This window comes from Gouania willdenowi, chromosome 2, assembly GCF_900634775.1.
Source record: "Gouania willdenowi chromosome 2, fGouWil2.1, whole genome shotgun sequence".
Taxonomy (NCBI): domain Eukaryota; kingdom Metazoa; phylum Chordata; class Actinopteri; order Blenniiformes; family Gobiesocidae; genus Gouania; species Gouania willdenowi.
In genome coordinates, this window is record NC_041045.1 from 4370208 (window position 1) to 4384034 (window position 13827).

Consider the following 13827-nt stretch of genomic DNA (forward strand, 5'->3'; position numbering starts at 1 on the left):
TTTTAAGATTTCGCTTCCAGAGAGGCTTAGAGATACCATCTACCATAGTAAAAAGAAAAGAGCAGAGTAGAAATCAAAGCCAACATTTCATCAAAGGAGAGAAACAGAAGGGTTGTCAGGTCAGTAGTCTCTTACGGGGGGTGGGGGTGACTGTGAACAAATATCTACAAAAAGGATACCCCGTCTCCCCCGTCAGTGATTGAGTCCTCCTTTGAAACGGGGGGGTGAACCATTGTCTTGAGAAGGTGGGGGTGGAGGAACCATTAGAGGAAATAAGGGTCCTGTTGTCAAAGCGGGTGGCGCCTCCTTGTGGACGGCCTGGGTGGGGGTGGGGGGTTGCATAGACAGACACACTCAGCCTCCAGCCGTCACTATGGAGACCAGCCATAAAGGGAAGGCGGTGGTGGCGAGGGCGGTGAGGGGGGAGACGGCCTTGGCTTTCCTGAATATCAGAAATGGTCCTTGTACGGTACGCAGGGTCGTGGTGTTTTTTTTATTTTTCATTTTTATTTATTTATTTTTTTAAGTTTTTTTTTTTTTTCTCGTTCACTTTTTAAATAAATCGATACAAGTTCTCGTAAATGGGCAGAATGGCTCCACAGCAGAAGAAGAAAGAGGTTCATCTAATGTCAAGATGAGGATGAATGAAGAGGAGGGGCCTGTGGAGAGAACAACAATCATCACGTTATTGTAATTACGACCTCATAATTGAAAAAAAAAAATGTGTTGCCGTTGTAATTGAATTGTAAATGAGTTCAGATAATTGACTTTGTAATTGGCATGAAACGTGGATTAAAAACTGTAATTTACAATTTAATCAAACACAAAAATGAGGAACCAAGTTATAGTTCTATGGCTAAAGCCGTATTCACACGGGATTAGTTTCTTTTTCTGTTTGTATTTTTTTATATGTAATTACCTTTTAAACCTAACAATTTAAAGGATAAAAAAAATAAAATATATTAAATAAGATTAAATACAAAATATTCTAGTAAAAAATGGGTTAAATAAACTGACTCTTAAATAACTACCAAGATTAATATAATAAACGAGTACGGGAAAAAAGGAACATATTTCATATTTTGATTAAACAAGCAGGAAATTGTGATAAAATCTTTCAATTTTTAATGGCAGGTACTCTGGAAAAAATATCATTGATCTAAACAAATATGTACTTGTAAATAGGATTTTTTTTTTTAATGTATATAGCTAAGAATAAGTTTTAAAAGGGTAAAAATTAGGTTAAATAACCGACTTGTATCCCCTTTTTTTCTCCTTTCATGATGACAAATGGATGACCAAATGTAAGTTCCTGTTGTTTTGTCTACAAAGGTTTATTAAAATAAAGTAACAAAAATAAATAAATAAATAAACTGACTATTACATAACTACTAACACAAATATAATAAACAAGTAGAAAAACAACATTATTTCATATTTTAATAAAGAATGCAGGTAATTGTGATCAAAAATCAAAGTGTACAGAAGAAATTCACTGAGAAGAAAAAAGAAGAGAAAAAGGACAATGAATATAGAAAAAAAAAGATAAATGAAAAAAGAAAGTAAAAAAAAAAAGAAAAAGGAAAGGAAGAAAAAAGAAAAGAAAAAAACGGTATGAAATTGACTAAAAGAGTGATCGAAAAAATACTGCATAATTACAGAAACACGACGTTTACGACCAAAAAGCGGCACGCTAAGCGTTCATTTACACAGTTTCCGTCCCTGATGCGGCGCTGAGTCAGCGTGAGGACTTACTAATGTGAACTGGTCGTAGACCTGCATCAGGTCCTCCATCCTGTGCTGCTCTAGCACCACGAAGTCGTCCAGCGCGGCGCTGCCTTTCCGGGCGCAGTCCTGGCAGTGGACCACGGGCTGCTTCTTAGCGAGCAGCTCACGGCGCACGAACAACAGGTTGAACACCTCCACCTGAAGAAGACCATGCAGACGCGTTAGAACACATTTTTTTACATTCATTGAACTAACAGAACAAGTGACGTCATATTTCATAATTAATCTGAAATTTGCTGAATATTAAATAAACTAAAGACTAAACACTTGATTCCCACGTCCGTTCATAATTTTCCTATTTTCTACCATTAAGTTAAAATGTTATTGACTATTTGTCATAAAAAAAGTTTATATCCAATCTAAAATCACTATAGCTAATTAAAAAAGGGTAATTTAAGTTATATTTATCGTTAGCATAGGACCACTTTTAAAATAACTACAATTTATTGAATAAAATCATTATAATATAATAGAAATTAAGTTGTAACACTCAATTTGTTCTATTATAATTCCAGTGGCTAATGCTAATCGTCTTTGTTTAAAGCAATTTGTAAACATTATCATAGTGATTCATTGTGGTTATACATATATATATTTAATAATTAAAATATGTAGCAAAATTGCCTTTTGCTCAGTAGCCATTAGCGTTGTTGCATTGCGATGCTAATGGCTAATGCTATGTAAAATTTTAAAAAAAGCACACATTTTTATTGTTGGAATTCAACCACCGTTCAGACCATTATAAAACAAAATAATGTGTAATTCCGTTCATAGCTTTCCTGTTTTCTACCAAATATTATTGTATATTTGTTGCGAATAAAGTGTATATCCCATCAGAAATCACTATAGTTCTCAAAAAAGGGTAAAATAGTTAAATACGGTTTTTTTTAAAAAAAGCTATGTTTTACTGTTAGCCTTCACCCACTTTTAAAATAACAGAATTGTAATGAATAAAATATGTCTTAAGTAATTATTCCTTAAGAAATGAAGAGGATAAAACTAAAGTTGTGACTCCCACGGCTAATGGCTAATGCTAAGTTCAATCTTTAAAACAATTCAAACAATTGAATAAACTCATTTTGTGAGGAACGAAGAGGAAAAGTGTATCGTCACATTCCAACCACTGTAAATATAGTGCTAACAGCTAATGCTAATCATCTTTGTTTACTTATTGAACCATCTGCACGAGAAGTTTGCTGAATATTAATTTCACTAAAGACTAAACAGTTGGTTCCCACGTCCAGGAAACCAGTTCTGTGTTAGAATTCACACCCCTGGCGCTGAAAACGTTCCCGCTGCGCCTCACTAACCTCACAGATGGTGCAGTAGTGGGCCGGCTCGTCCCTGGTCCTCGGCCTCAGCGCCGTCTCCTTGCCGGCGGACGCCAAGGCTTCTTTGATCCACTGGCACTGCTTCAGCGTGCGTAGCAAACAGTACCTGCGACACGGAGCGTGGATGTATGTTAGAGGCGGAGCTGGAGAAGGAGGAGGAGCACGGATCACTCACTTGATCATCTCAAACAGCTTGTGGTCGGACACTTTGATGTTGCGCGCCATGTTCCAAGAGAGGTGCACCATGGGAACCATGGATTTGACGCTCTGGAGCTTGTTCCACTCGTAGCGCTCCACGGCCAGCTTGTACTGATGGGCTACGGAGGAAAATCAACCATTACTTTCCTCTTCTTTTCACTAGAGCTGGGCGATATGGACCAAAACTCATATCGCAATATTTTTTCTTAAAATGTCAATATACGATATAAATCTCGATATTTTTTATTCAAATATAGGCTACGTTTTCTGATGCAAAAAACAGGAACATTGATTAACAAACAGCTACACAATATGTGGCACTTCTTTCTTTTTCTCTTTCGCTATAAAAAAAAAAAAAAAAAATCAATTATCGCTGGGTGATATATCAAGATATATTGAGTTTTCTATTTTGGCAATATAGAAAATTACTATATCACCTATATTGATGTACACACATATATACACTGTATTTGTATCAAAATAAGCTATAAGATTTTTTTTATTAATACTGGGCAATAAATCGACATTCAAAACATATATATATATTTTCTATTATGGCGATACAGAAAACTATTGTATCGATTATACCTCATTTTGTATAAAAATAAGCTATCAAAAATATTGGTTAGAGCTGTGCGATATATCAAGATTCAAGATATATTGAATTTTCTAATATGGCGATATAGAAAATTACTACATTGCACATACATAATAACTTCTTTTGTATCAAAATAAGCTATTAAAAGCTTGTGATATATATTGAGATTAAAGATATATATAAATATAAATAAATTGTTTTGTATTAAAATATTTGTTTAGGAGTCGGCGCTTTCACTACTTCTCAGAACAGCATGAAAAGCACCGTTAGATTAATTTCTGAGAGCATCTTATCCTGTGACATTTTGCATGAGCAAATTTAACCCTGAATTGTCATTTGAAATAAAATGATCATATTGTCATTTTGAGAAAAAAATATCCATATGGGTCCATATCATCCAGCTCTAATATTGACATAGGTGATATTGTAATTTTCTACATCACCACAATAAAAAACTCAATATATATCTTTAATATCTCGCTATATTACCCAGCCCTACTTTGCACACATAATAAGGTGATAAATGGAAATATATGCAGACACAAGTTGGTTGATATTGAAATGAACACTGGAATAATCAGTGGAGAAGGTCAGAAATCAGCCGGAGGCCTGTTTTTAAAAATCACTGCAAAGGTCACGGCAATTAAAACCTGTTAAACCCAAGCCTCTTTTCTCCAAAAATCACATACTCGTAAAAAATAATGTTTTTCGAAGCTTCTACATGACCTAAAAGGCTTTTTTTTTTTGGGTTCAGATTGAAGTATGACCCTTAGTGGTTACAGTTGATGTGAAATTTGGAAAATATATGATACTGAGTGACAAATTATGTTTTTAACACAGCAATCTGTAGTTCTCACAAACATAATGCCAATTCTCAGTAGGGAAGGCTACAAAGGCAGGAATTTTTTAACTAATTTATGGACATCAACTGCAGCAAGTTTGGTAATAATAATAAACAATAGGCCAAAGAAAAAATGTTCAGACGGTGTAAAATGCAAGTCTAATTGATTCCAATCATTTTTAGTCTTCTTTTTTACCACTAGATGGTGCATTTTAACTTGAAATAACATGTCCATTTATATCCAAGTTTGTGCTGTGCCATGCGTAGTGCTATTTGTCGTTCCACTCTTTAAGCGTGGGTGTTATATAGCAACGCTTAGACCAATCAGAATGCTTGACACAGCATTGTAAAGCTCAGAACCTGTAGAAATTAGTGATATCATACACTATGGGAGTGGGCTGAAGCTGTGCGCTCATTGGACAGATTTGTCGACTGAGAACTGCCCGCATATCTGTAATGGCAGTATCTATCTGACGACACGATACAGATTTATCAAAATATGGAATTTTATGCACATTGGAGCTACTTTTTGATAAGAAGCAACAAAATAAGACAATATGTCATCATTGCTGACTTTTGCCTTGTATTTTCTGATTTTGTGCTGTTTTTTGGTACGTGACGTAGACGACTTGGGCGCCTCTATCACACATTTCTAAATAAGTACCATTGAGAGGTCCCACGTTCCAGGTGATGTTGTTACACCAGCCGATGGCCTGCACCCAGTGGACGGTCCCCGTGTTGAGCCACACCAAGTCGCCCGGCCGCTGGATGAACCGGTAGACGGGGACGTCTGCTTCGTACAGGTCTTCAAGGTTCGGCCACCACGAGCCCATCAGGAAGTTGATGTTGTTCCTGAGAGAGAAAGAAAGAGAGAAACAAGACGTTGGAGGAGGAAGCAGAAGAAGCACGGGAGGAAGTCGCCCGGATCGTCGTCTTACTTCTCACAGAAGTTGCTCATCACACCCCAGTACGGCTCCGGCACGGCGAACCACTCGCAGTCGCCCGGTCCGATGTTGATGTTGACGGCGCAGAAGTTGTTGTGCTCCTGGTGACCTGAGGAAACACACGGACACAAAACAACACAGCGTTAAAGTTCTGATGCTGTAATTACGAGTTCATTCATCCTTTCATTTCCTGCAGAAAATATTAAATAAATAAAAAAAAAAAAAAACTCTCAACGTCGTTGATTTGCTGGAAAGCAGCCGGTTGCCATAACAACTGTGTTTACGCCGTATTATCACATATATAACAGCCACAGAGGAAACATAGCGAGCACTTAAGATACAGGCTGCTCTCCTTAGCCGCGTTAGCACTGCTCTTTTTTCTAGCAGATGCTAATGAATAACTCTGCTAAAACCTCCATCCATCCATCTTCTCCCGCTTAGCCGTTTCCGGGTCGCGGGGGCAGCATCCTCAGTAGGGAGGCCCAGACTTCCCTCTCCCCGGCCACTTCTTCCAGCTCTTCCGGGGGGACCCCGAGACGTTCCCAGGCCAGCCGAGAGACATAGTCTCTCCAGCGTGTCCTGGGTCTTCCCCGGGGCCTCCTTCCGGAGGGAAATGCCCTGAACGCCTCACTAGGGAGGCGTTCAGGGGGCATCCTAATTAGGTGCCCGAGCCACCTCATCTGGCTCTTCTCGATGCGGAGGAGCAGCGACTCTACTTTGAGCCCCTCCCGAATGACTGCTAAAACCTCAGAGTTAGAAACTGTGTGTTTGCTCATATCCTGCCTGTGCAGCGATCATTAATCTGTCAATATGGATTATGAATACTGATTTTCTTTCATCGCAGAAAACAGGACGTAAAAAATGTAATTCACTTCATGAAAGGGAAATTGCAATATTGCTATTTTATTTACTAAACAAAATCAAGCACAAATTTCAGTTTAATGCTATTATTGACACCGTGGACTTTTAATCAACTATAGTTTACTGTATATTTTTTTGTTTATTATTGTTTTAAAAACAGCTGGATTTGGAATTTTACTAAACTACCTTTTATGTTGACATTTATTTCTTTACTGTTTTTTGAATGTTTGATTTATAATTAAACAATATTGTGTTTACGCCACTTTTTTTTAACAAGGATTCTGATTAATTTAAATACATTTGGAATGGAAGTGACTTTAGTTTTGCAACAATGCAATACATTCAACTGAAAATCATGCAATTCACCGGATTTTGAAATTAAATATTTACATTTATTATGTATTTATTGGCATTTATGAGTTCACGCTGCACTGACCTGGTATTCTGCTGCCCGGCACCTTCATGTACAGCTGCACCGTGTTCATGCCCAGGATGGTGTGGCCCACGTGGCTCAGCAGGTTACCAGCGGAGACGACTCGAGCGAAGGCGGGCAGTTTGCTGAGCTCCTGGAGCTGCTGTTTCCACCTGGTGGAGGAGGAGGAGAGGGAGGAGCTTTAAAGCGCTGCAGAAAGCAGGCGTCACTGTGACTAACAGAGGAGAACTCACTTCTTTTCGTCTAACACGTCAATGTTGGTTCCAAACTTAATGTGCTTGAGGGGTCCTCGTCTCTTTCGGGCAGCACTGAAGAAAAAAAAAAGAAGAGAAAAACGCAGTGAAACTTAGCAAGAGTCGGTGCCTGTCTTAATATACTTTAATTATGTATATCATACATACTTATTTTGTAGTCTCAAAGGTTAAAAAAGGCTTGATCAAGTGACATTACTCAAACACAGAACAATAGTCAGCAATCAGTACGAGAAAAACTGACCAATTCAATCAATCAATCAATCAATATTTATTTGTATAGCGCCAAATCATAACCAATGGTATCTCAAGGCACTTTACAGTAGAGCAGTCTTAAGGACGGACTCTTCATTTTATGGATACACACATATGCATATATACGTATATACACATACATATGTATCCCACACCCAACATGAATTCATCATGGCGGCAAGGAAAACCTTCTGTTAAGCAGCAGGAACCTTGTGTGGATCCCATTCCTATGATGAACAGCCATCCACGTTATGCTGTGTTGGGTGTGTGCAGAGAAAAGGGTGGAGACAGAGCCGCTGAGTCTCTGTAACTCCACACTGAGGATCCCACGGACCTGCAAGACAAAAGCCAGAAGGAGTACTGGAGCAAACACACAAGGGAAGAAGCAGACATAGAGGGAGTGTTTGAAAGAGGAATGGGACCCTCTCCGGTCCCTCTCTAACCTAAATGACCTCTCTCTTAACGCCCTCTCCAACCTCTCTCCAACCGAGCATGCCAGACCCCCCCCCCCGGCAGTCTATGCCTATTGCATCTTAATTATGAGCTATGAGCTGGTTCCTAACTAAAAGCTTTATCAAAGAGGAATGTTTTGAGCCTAACCTTAAAGGTAGAGAGGGTGTCTGCCCCCCAAACCGTGGTTGGTAGATGGTTCCAGAGAAGTGGGGCCTGATAACTGAAAGCTCTTCCTCCTATACTACTTTTAGAGATGAATGGAACAACGAGTATTCCAGCATTTTGAGAGCGTAGTGTTCTGGGGGGATTGTATGGCACTACAAGCTCCTTGAGATAGACTGGTGCCTGTCCATTTAGGGCTTTATAAGTGAGAAGAAGAATCTTGAATTCTATTCTATATTTTATGGGAAGCCAATGCAGAGAGGCTAATACAGGAGTAATGTGATCTCTTCTCCTAGTTTTAGTCAGTACACGTGCTGCAGCATTTTGAACCAGCTGAAGTGTCTTAAGCGACTTGCTCGGGCAGCCTGCTAAAAGAGAATTACAATAATCCAGTCTAGAGGTAACAAAAGCATGGACTAGTTTTTCGGCGTCGCCCTGAGACAGGATAGATCTGATTTTAGCAATGTTACGGAGATGAAAGAAGGCAGTTCTTGAAGTTTGTTTTATGTGAGAGTTGAAGGATAAGTCCTGATCAAATAGAACCCCAAGGTTTCTAACAGTTGTGCTTTGTGCCAGAGTAATGCCATCTAGGGCAGTTAGGCTAGCATAGGTTTCTCTAAGGTGTCGCGGGCCCAGTACAATGACCTCAGTCTTGTCTGAGTTGAGAAGAAGAAAATTTTGGTCCATCCAGGCCCTAATGTCCTTTAGACAGGCCTCAAGTTTAGATAGCTGATTTGTCTCACCTGGCTTCATTGATACATACAGTTGGGTATCATCAGCATAGCAGTGGAAGTTAACAGAGTATTTTCTCATAACATTACCAAGGGGGATCATATAGATACAGAAGAGGATTGGACCTAGCACAGAGCCCTGAGGAACCCCGTAGCTTACTTTAGTGTACACAGAAGACTTATTATTCACGTGTACAAACTGGTACCTATCAGATAGGTAGGACTTAAACCAGTTTAGGGCAGTCCCTGTGATTCCAAGTAATTTCTCTAATCTCTCTAGTAGAATATAGTGATCTATAGTGTCAAAAGCTGCACTAAGATCTAATAAAACCAGCACTGACAGTCGTCCTTCATCTGAAGCCCAGAGTAGATCATTAGTTACTTTAACTAAAGCAGTCTGTGCTGTGCTGTGTTGAGCTCTAAAGCCTGACTGGAAGTCCTCGAACAGGCTGTTGTTTTGAAGAAATTCACAGAGCTGAGCTGCCACAACTTTCTCAAGAATCTTTGAAATAAAAGGAAGATTAGATATAGGCCTGTAGTTTGCTAAAGTGCTGGAATCAAGAGTAGGTTTTTTGAGAAGGGGTTTGATTACAGCTACTTTAAAGGACTGTGGCACGTAGCCTATTGATAGGGATATATTTATTGTCTCCAACAAAGATGGGCAGACTAGGGGAATAACTTCTTTAAACAGCTTAGTTGGGATCGGATCTGAAAGGCAGGTCGATGGTTTGGAGGATGAAATAATAGAGTTAAGTTCCTGAAGTCCTATATGTGTGAAACAGTTTAGGTTAGGCCTATTTACATTTAATGGTACAGCAGGCCCAGGTGAAGGCAGGGAGTGGCTAATTTGATCTCTAATCTTGTGAATTTTATCGTTAAAAAATGTCATAAAGTCCTCACAGCTGAGGGCTAGAGGAATCATGGGCTCAATAGAGCTCTGACTTTGTGTTAGCCTGGCTACAGTGCTGAAAAGGTACCTCGGATTATTTTTATTTTCTTCAATTAGTGAGGAGTAGTATGTAGATCGACTATGTCGTAAGGCTGTCATGTATTTACTATGGCTTTCTTGCCAAAGTATTCGTGACTCCTCTGTTTTATTGGAGCGCCACATTCTCTCTAATTTACGGGTTGTTTGTTTGAGTGTGTGAGTTTCAGAGCTAAACCACGGAGCTTTCCTCTGACGTTTAATAGTTTTTTCCCTCAATGGGGCAATTGAGTCCAAGGTGGATTTTAGTAGACTAGCAGAGCTATCGACAAGCAGATCCAGTTGAGAGGGGTTATAATTAATATCATAGTTATTTATTGGATGGTGCACTGAGTTTAAGGCAGCAGGAATGGCCTCTTTAAATTTAGCCACAGCACTGTTGGATAGATTTCTACTTGTAACTATTTTATTGCACAGTGCGAGATCCTCTAGGATAATGTTAAAAGATATTAAAAAGTGATCTGATAGCAGAGGATTTTCAGGGTAGACTTTTAGTTCATTAATATCAAGGCCATATGTTAGAACAAGATCAAGAGTATGATTTAAACGATGAGTAGCTTCATTAATAGTTTGAAAAAAGCCAACTGAGTCTATTAGGGACATAAAGGCTGAGCTCAGGCTATCACTATCTTTGTCCACATGGATATTAAAATCTCCTACTATCAGTATTTTATCAGAACTGAGGACTAAGTTTGATATAAACTCAGAGAATTCTGATAGAAATTCAGAATAAGGGCCTGGAGGACGGTAAATTATCGCAAATAAGACTGGCTGGCAGGTTTTTGATTCGATATGAGATAAATTTAGAACCAGGCTTTCAAAGGAAGTGTAATTGGCCTTTGGTTTAGGATAGATTAGGAGAGAGGAATGATAAATAGCTGCTACACCACCTCCACGGCCTATGTCTCGTGGCATATGAGTATTTAAATGACTGGGAGGAGTGGCTTCATTTAAACTAACATATTCATCTTGATACAGCCATGTTTCAGTTAAACAGAATAAATCAAAGTTATTTTCTGAGATAAGGTCATTTACTAGTAGAGATTTGGATCTCAGTGATCTAATATTTAATAGAGCACATCTAATGGTTTTATGTTTTGGTGTTTCTAGATTTGAGATTTTAATTTTTTTCAGATTTTTATAATTGATAGCTCTTTTATTTGATTTTATGTTAAAATCATTGTGAAATATGGGTCGGGGGACTGACACCGTCTCCATAAAATAATATTCATCACCATCACAACAGTTGTCATGGCGATGAACACAGCTATCCTGATAGCAATGGGAGGGAAACTGTCCTAAGGCAAGCGCAGAGGGGCGTGGAGGACTCCCCCTCTGTAACATGGTCTCATTCATGAGATGTCATAAATGTGCCATGTTTTCTGATAGTAGAGATGCTCCCTCCAAAGTAGGATGGATTCCATCTCTTCCTATCATCTCTTCCTATCAGGTTCAGACTGTAACCATTGGTTTACAGTCATTTAAACAAATTTAGACAAAAGAATATTCTACAACCGAATAAAATAAAATAAATTACGTGAAAATGTCTTAAATACAATATATAAAACAAAAATATATATTACATTAGAGATTTTAGATGTTTCGTTTTTTATTTAATGATATCGGACCGATATCTGATATCAATATCGGATCGGGAAACCCTAACAATGACACTGCACAATTTGTTTCCTTTCCAAGAAATATTTATTACATAACTAATATATTTGGGTTCCATTTACTTTTTCAGGAAGTTTACTTTGATCTCCTGACGTGTTTCGACTTTTAGTGCTCCTCTGAGGCGTCTGCTGATCGCTTTGATAACTTCTTTCTGGGCATGGCCAACTTGACAGTTCTCTCAGGGTGGCCACGCCCCCATGTGGCCCGATGGTCTCTGAAGAAGGGAGTCCCAGGTGTGGGGGACTGAAAATGTTCCCTTATCCCCCTTGTCCTCATGAGGACAAATCAAAGCGATCAGCAGACGCCTCTGAGGAAGACTGACAGTTGAGTCAAAGACAGTCAGGAGATCAAAGGAAATTTCCTGAAAAAATAGAATAAATGAGACTAACACGGAGTTTTTCAATTTTGGGGTCGTGACCCCATGTGGGGTTGCCTGGAATGAAATTGGGGTCACCTGAAATTTGTAGTACGTAAATTGGTTTAAAAAATAAAATAAAAATGTTAAAATGTTATTTTTTTAATGATTATTAGTATAACGCTAGTTCAAGTAAAATGCAGTATGAAAATATTTGAGGTGGCGCATGTTGTCACTTTGAGGTCTAACCCTGGCTACTCTGTATTTGTAATGCAATATAAAAAACATGTTGAAAAAATTATTCTAAAGAAAAAAAATAAAATAGTAGTCTCCAAGATCGACAGAAAATGGTTTCACGACCTGAAAAGGGTTGGGAACCTCAGCCGTGACATATTATTTCAAAAAGAAGACAAAATGACCTTGCTGGGATCATGTGTACCTGTCTGCTGATGCTGGCTCTGAGTCCGACGGCTCCTTTAGTGCCTTCTTCTCGTTCTCCTCCTGAAATAAAAACCACACGGCAGAGTTTCAACCGACTGCTAAACAGCGGCGTCACACACCTATGAGCGACTGGTCACTGACCCGCAGCGACTCCTGGAAGGACGCCGCCTGATACTGGGCGTATTTGGCGATGGTGGTGTGGGCGCGGGCGCTTTCGCAGCGCCACATTTTCTTGGTCCCCGTCGGGTCCCAGTTCTCGTCGGCGGGCTGAGAGAGCTGCGTCCACACCTCCACCAGGTGCTCGGGGTTCGCTTCCACCAGCGTCTTTGTGGAGAAGAGGCCCAGGTCTACAGGGGGAGGGGGGGTGGGTCAGGTACACACAACAACCAGTCAAACAAGGACATTCACAAACATCTGTGCACCAGTGGTTGCTTCTAAACACTCGTACCCAGTTTGAGAGCTCCAGCCAGGCCTCGGATGACGGTGACGGGGTTGGAGGGGTTTGTGCAGAACTGGTGCAGAGGAGGGAAGAACGCATCCCTCTTGTTCTCCAGCTGAAAGAGAGTGAGAATAATTCATCATCAGGGCCAATCAACAAACCCCAAAGCTTTCCTAATGATAGCGCTCACTAAGGATGGAAGAAAAAAATCGATACCGCGATATATCATTTTATGATTAGCGTATCGATCCAAAAAATGTCCAAATCGATTTTTTAAAGTCATGTTTAACGATTTTTTTATTTTTAAATGCATTTTAACATATGCATAGTACGATAACGCCCAGTCACTAGGTGTCATGAACCACATCAGACCTTGTTAAACTACCTCAATCCTCAATGTATTTTAACTTGGAAGTTTCATTTTTTATAAAACACACTTTTATAGATGTATGTTGTTACTTAGTTTGATAAGCATACCACTTTTTTTATATCTGTACATGAATTATAGTTAATCCAAAAACATGACTGTAAGGTTGAATGGAGTCTCTAAATTGCCCATAGGAGTGAATGAGAGTGTGAATGGTTGTCTGTGTCTGTGTTGCCCAGTGATGGACTGGCGCCCTGTCCAGGGTGTACCCCCGCCCAGCGCCCTATGAGAGCCGGAGATTGGCACCGGCAGACCCCCGCGACCCTGTTAAACGGGAATAAGCGGGTATGAAGATGGATGGATGGATGGATGGATGGAATTATAGCTAGTTACCATTTACTTCTTCTAGCAAATTTAAAAAAAAACATATATGTATAATACCATTTTGTAATTGTAAAGGTGAAATTTGTAAATTATTTCGCAATATTTTTTATATAGTTTAATTAATTAATAATAAAATGGAGTATAAAAATATTTGAGTTGGCACAACTTGTTACTAATAACGGCAACTCTGTATTTGTAATAAAAACTAATTCTAGAAAAAAGAATGTCTTTAGGGTCGCCAGAAATGCAAAAAAGGTTGGGAACCACTGCTTTATATCCTTTATCCAGTCATTCTAGGGCTGCTACTTCCTGTGTCTGGGTGCTACTTCCTGT

The 13827-nt window shown here is 39.3% G+C and overlaps 1 protein-coding gene across 1 annotated transcript in view; it reads right to left on the reverse strand.

Moving 5' to 3' along the window:
- The window catches only part of LOC114476772 (histone demethylase UTY-like), a 41082-nt gene continuing 27255 nt past the window's right edge, over window positions 1–13827 (reverse strand). The window contains 11 exon segments of the mRNA XM_028468671.1: window positions 1–659; window positions 1756–1926; window positions 3099–3225; window positions 3295–3436; window positions 5421–5608; window positions 5695–5809; window positions 6998–7146; window positions 7228–7302; window positions 12303–12364; window positions 12446–12651; window positions 12753–12858. Of these exon segments, the coding sequence (XP_028324472.1) occupies window positions 630–659; window positions 1756–1926; window positions 3099–3225; window positions 3295–3436; window positions 5421–5608; window positions 5695–5809; window positions 6998–7146; window positions 7228–7302; window positions 12303–12364; window positions 12446–12651; window positions 12753–12858 (1371 nt within the window). The 3' untranslated portion in view covers window positions 1–629.